The sequence below is a fragment of the Sinocyclocheilus rhinocerous genome, unplaced genomic scaffold (assembly GCF_001515625.1).
Source record: "Sinocyclocheilus rhinocerous isolate Xijiao unplaced genomic scaffold, SAMN03320098_v1.1 scaffold167, whole genome shotgun sequence".
Lineage (NCBI taxonomy): Eukaryota > Metazoa > Chordata > Actinopteri > Cypriniformes > Cyprinidae > Sinocyclocheilus > Sinocyclocheilus rhinocerous.
Window position 1 is genome coordinate 495,454 of NW_015634008.1, and position 5,475 is coordinate 500,928.

Below are 5,475 nucleotides of genomic sequence, written 5' to 3' on the forward strand. Positions count from 1 at the left end.
ATGATTTTTAAATGGGTTTAATATATCATGCAGCCTTGGGAAACAGTCTAAATGTGTTTTATGGATTCTCGTCCGTGAAATGCGCCACTTCCGGTATTTTGCGTTAGTCGACGCGAGCAAAATGAAGTCGAGGATTTAAAAAAATCGAATAGTCGAATAAAATCGACGACTCGCGACAGCCCTAGTGCCTTTATACGGTCACTGTATTAAAGCCAAAGCAAATTATTAAGATTATTTGGAAAATATTTACTTTATTTTATTTTATTTATTATTTTTTTAACATTTACTTTAACTGTTTACTTTAATGTTGTATGTATTAGCCTAGCATAAACAGAATTATTTTCAATTCAGATTTATTTGAAAAGTATTTGGACCCCAGTTATGTCTAGAGAATTTATAAAAAAATATAAATCTGTGTGTTCTTATGTATAGGATTGTGTAAGGAAAGTTTTTTTTTTTTTTTTTACATTGTTTCTGTCATTGACAGGTAAGGTTGGATCTGGGATCTGGAGAGCATATCCTTCTCTCAGACAGTGGAACCCAGCTGAATGATCTGGCCTGGCACACTGCAGAGCTTTTCCATGACATTTACAATGTCACACTGACTGTGGACAACCACTCCAAAACCAGCCTGCGAATGGCAGGCCCAGAGCGAGAGCTGCACATCAATGATGGCCTGTATGTTGGTGGTACGGGAGGTTTGGATCAGGCCTATCTGTCCAGAGATCTCAATGGCTTTCGTGGTTGCCTTGATGAAATAATATTTAATCAGCACAACCTCCTTTCATCGCTAAGGCCCTACTCAGGGTTCAAGAATGTCTATGAGGTTTCCCTAGGATGCAACCCTCAGTTTTTTGCCAATGAGGATGACCCAATCAGTTTTTTCAGCTCACGAGCTTATGTATCCCTTCCTCCTTGGACGGCACAACATGAATGGACTTTTGAATGCTCAATCCACACATCAGCTGAAGAAGGGATCGTCATGTTCAACTCAGCTCGACAGGGAGATTTTGTCGCACTGGAGATCCAGAAAGGTCTCCTTGCTGCAGTAATCGGTAAAGACGGAAGTAAAACAGAGCTACGTTCCCTCACCTTCATCAATGACAACAAATGGCACAACGTTAAGCTCCTTTTCACACCGAAAAACCTCCAACTCACATTAGATGGAGAGACTGTAAAGTCCGTCATTACCTCTAGATCAAAAACCTTTCATCTGAAAGGTTCCCTTTTCCTTGGGGGAATAGATGACAGCACACGTTCTGAGGTCAGAAAGGCTGGCCTTTCCTCAGTAGCAGGGAAACGTGTTAAAGGTGGCTCCTTTAAAGGATGCTTCAGAGATATTAAAATAAATAATGTCAAAATGGGTCTCCCCAATGCTGTGGTAACCAAAGACATCTCTGTTGGCTGTGAACCTGAAAAGGAGCTGGATATAAGCAGCACAGTGAGCCCAACAACCCTTCCCATGGCCTTTATTGACTCTGTCACTCAGCTGCCATCCACTGATGTATCCACCCTAGCCAAAGGTCTTGTCAAGAAGTACAGACACAATTTTCTACAGCTTAGGAACCTTGTTGTCCCAGAAGGTGGTCGGGGATCCTTGGATTCAAAGCATATTAAAGTAAACCTTGATTTCAAGAAGCTTGGCATCCGTCAGTCTCAGATCATCTTTAGGATTGAAGAGCAGCCAGTGCATGGCCAGCTTAGGCTTGATGTAGACCAGGAGCAGGCTAAACATACATTCAGCATGCTGGATTTGTGGCACGGCAGAGTGATGTACATCCATGGGGGATCTGAAGACCCTCAGGACTTCTTCATGTTCTCTTTGTTCTCCAGTAGCAGAAAGGAAGTGCCAGGCTATTTAAGTGGACACAAGTTGTACCGGTTTAATGTCACCGTTACAGCAACCAATGACGCCCCTGAGTTGAGTCTGCCTGAGGGAAATCTGTTTACTCTTTTGGAAAACTCCAAGAAGAGGCTGACCACTGATGTTCTGAAGGCCATAGACATTGACAGCAGTTACACAGACCTTGTTTACTCTGTGTTAGGGAACCTTAATGCCGATGCAGGGTATTTGGAGAACGAAGACAATCCAGGTGCACTGGTAACTTCTTTTCCCCATTCAGCTCTTGTAGATGGTAAGATATATTATGTCCACACAGGTGTGAGGAACTCTAGGATTGTGTTGAGAGTCAGTGATGGAGAGAAGGTGAGCAACACTGTGGTTCTTAGAATCATGGCTGTAGGACTTAAGTATAAAATTTCCAATAACACGGGACTGGAAGTTATCCAAGGAGAGATGTTTCTTTTAAGCACCAACCAACTGGCCATCTGGACCAATGCATTAAAGCAGGTAGTTGAAATCCGTTACGATGTAATTGAGCCACCCAGATTTGGTGAGCTCCAGAGGATGCACTCAAGTGGCGAATGGAAGATGACCAAATCGTTTTCCCAAAGAGTTCTTGAAAAGGAACGGTTGAGGTACCTCAGCACCTACCAGTCCATCCAAACAAGTAATAGCACAGACCACTTCAAGTGTAAAGTAACCGTGGCCTCCAGAGCTACTGAAGAATTTGTGTTTCCCATAAAGGTAAAGTGGATAGACTACACAATAAAAAACAATAAACCTGTAGAGTTGGACAAAATTACGAGAGCTGTATTTGACTCCGAGCATCTGTATGCAATAGCACACGGTGTAAACTTGTCTGAGGATGAGCTTCGTTTTAGATTGTTGACTTTACCAAAAAAGGGAATAATTGAAGTGAATAATGCCAAGCTGGATGTAAATTCCACATTTTGTCAAAAGGACATCACAGATCTGAAAGTCGAATACCAACTAACGGAAAGATCGTACGAGGACACAAGTGATGAATTTGTTTTCTACATATTCTCAAAGCATGCACATTCTGGTAGTCACATTTTCAAAATCAATATTAAAGCAGATGTCAACAACATTTTCATGACAAACAACGGGCTGTCACTTCTTGAAGGTGAGAGTAAACTCATTACAAAGGATGAATTGTTTGCTGAAACTCTAAGCACTAAAGAAATGTACTGCACAGTCACAAAGACACCGCACCATGGCAAGCTAATGCGAATCAACTTGTCCAACTCTACCAAAGACTTTGAAAATATTATGTCCTTTACCAATCAAGATGTTCTTGAGGAGCGTATTATGTATATTCACGATGACAGTGAAACGACTCTTGATAGTTTTACCTTCATAGCCTCCACAAGTCCAGTAACAAAGCTTTCTATAACAGATAATGACATTGGCTCCAAGGAGGGCATCTTTAACATCTCGATAGAGCTGGTTAATGATGAGAAACCCATCCGCATTGTAGACAAAGTTTTTCATGTTGTTAGAAATGGACAAAGATTACTTACACTTGATGACCTGTGCTACCATGATGCAGATTCAGACTTCAGTGATGGGCAGCTTGTCTACACCCGGCGTGGTATCCCAATAGGGGATTTGGTTCTTGCAAATGACACTTCACAAAAGCTGTACCAGTTTCGCCAAGAAGACTTGGAACAGAAACAAGTGCTGTTCATTCACCGCGGGATGAATTCTGGGCGTTTTGTTCTCTTTGTGTCAGATGGCAAACACTATGTGTCCTCTCTGTTGGATATTAGCGCACAGGATGCTTATTTAAAAATTGGCAACAACACAGGCCTGTTGGTTCAGAAAGGGCAAGCCAAAACACTTACTAATGCTAACTTTAGCGTAGAGACAAACCTTGACATCCGAAAAGACAATGAAATATTATTCACAATCCAAGATGCTCCAAATCATGGTGGGCTGTATTTAAAAGGCAGCAAAATTGAGTCATTCACCCAGCATGATCTGAGAAATGGCCACTTGTCTTATCATCATGACAATAGTAAGAATCTGGCTGATGTTTTTACACTCCTGGTGGAAGCAAAGGATCTTCGACTTGATGTTAAAATCCATGCGAAGGTGTACCTGGAAAGCCATCAAAGGCCACCCAGTGTCATTCATAACAAAACCTTGCTGGTGGAGGAGGGAAAACCAGTCAGGATTGAGAGCAATAAACTCAAGGTAAATGTCCATATCAGTTAGATCTTTTATTGGGCTATTTTAGCATTATTTTGCTCCATCAAGGGATTTTGTTTTCTGTTAAAGATTCATGTCTTTTACCATTCACAGACTTTTTTTGTTTTGTTTTGTTTTTAGTTCTTACGTTGGTATAAACAGTTTTGGGGAAACTACTTTAAGACTGTAATTTACCAAACTACAAGCTTATCATAATTTTTAGCAGTTAAACATAATAACCATCTGAACAAACTGATGAACCATTTGAACAAACTGATTCACTAGATAGAATCACATTTTCTAGTGCTACATTATGGGACCATTTAGGGTGAACTGATTGACTTGAATGAATCTGACTTTCTGACGCTATGAGAGAAGCTATATTTAGAGTAGCATACTAGAATACTATGCTAATGTGCTATTTCCAATAAAGCCAGAGAAGCTATTTAACTGCTGCTTGATGGGAAAAAGTAGCTTGTTGCTGGAAAAAGCTACAAATCCACTGAAAATGAAAATGTACTTAAGTTTGTAGCATCGCTACTGTTAGTTAGTTGCTCCCCAGCACTGAATGTAAGATACACAAATAAAATATTATTTCTGTTTCTTTTCAGGTGACTCATGAGGCTAGTTTACCCTCAGAAATAACCTTCACTGTCAAAGTTGCCCCATCTCATGGATATTTACGCCATTTTATTGAGGTTAAAGATCAGTACCAAGGAACACAAGAGGACCCATTAGTGACCTTTTCCCAGCGGGATGTTAATGCTGGCAACATTCAGTATGTACAGGTGGCACCTGGCCAAGAGAGTGATTCATTCACTCTAGAGGCCAGCAATGGGGTCGCAGAGGTCAATGACATCATCATGTCTGTGGATATCATCCCAGGCCTCATACCCATTGAGGTGTCCAATATCACTCTGAAGGAAGGGGCATCTAAAGCTCTCACAGAGGACGTTATAAGTGTAACAAACCCACATTTCTCAGGCCTCAATTTTGTGTACTACGTCTCAGAGGGTCCTTTGCATGGCCGCATTGAGAATTCACGTTTCAGAGGGATTCCCACAACCTACTTTACAAGGAAGCAGGTAAAGGTGTCCCAATTTTTAACATTCTTTATTTTAAAAGAATGGACTTTGAAAAGGCATAAACAATCACTCAAGTGTTTTTGTACTTTGTTTTGTATTTTATTTATATATTATTATTATATTTATATATTATATATATTGTGTATTGTTGTTTTATGCATGCATATATATATATATATATATCAGTGGCGGGCCGTGCATTTTACACCTAGGCCTTCAGTGGCGTCCTACATGAATTAATCCATCCCTTCATACCATCATAATGATGCCACGGCTATAGAAACCATAAATATTACACAGTAATGCAGTATAACAGGGCACTACATAACAGACAGG

The 5,475-nt window shown here is 40.5% G+C and overlaps 1 protein-coding gene across 1 annotated transcript in view; it reads left to right on the top strand.

Annotated features, from left to right (window-relative positions):
• LOC107744873 (chondroitin sulfate proteoglycan 4-like) overlaps positions 1–5,475 on the top strand; it is a 16,863-nt gene that overhangs the window by 2,097 nt on the left and 9,291 nt on the right. Inside the window, exons 2-3 of the mRNA XM_016558691.1 lie at positions 488–4,060; positions 4,666–5,139. Of these exons, the coding sequence (XP_016414177.1) occupies positions 488–4,060; positions 4,666–5,139 (4,047 nt within the window). The remainder of the gene's footprint in view (positions 1–487; positions 4,061–4,665; positions 5,140–5,475) is intronic.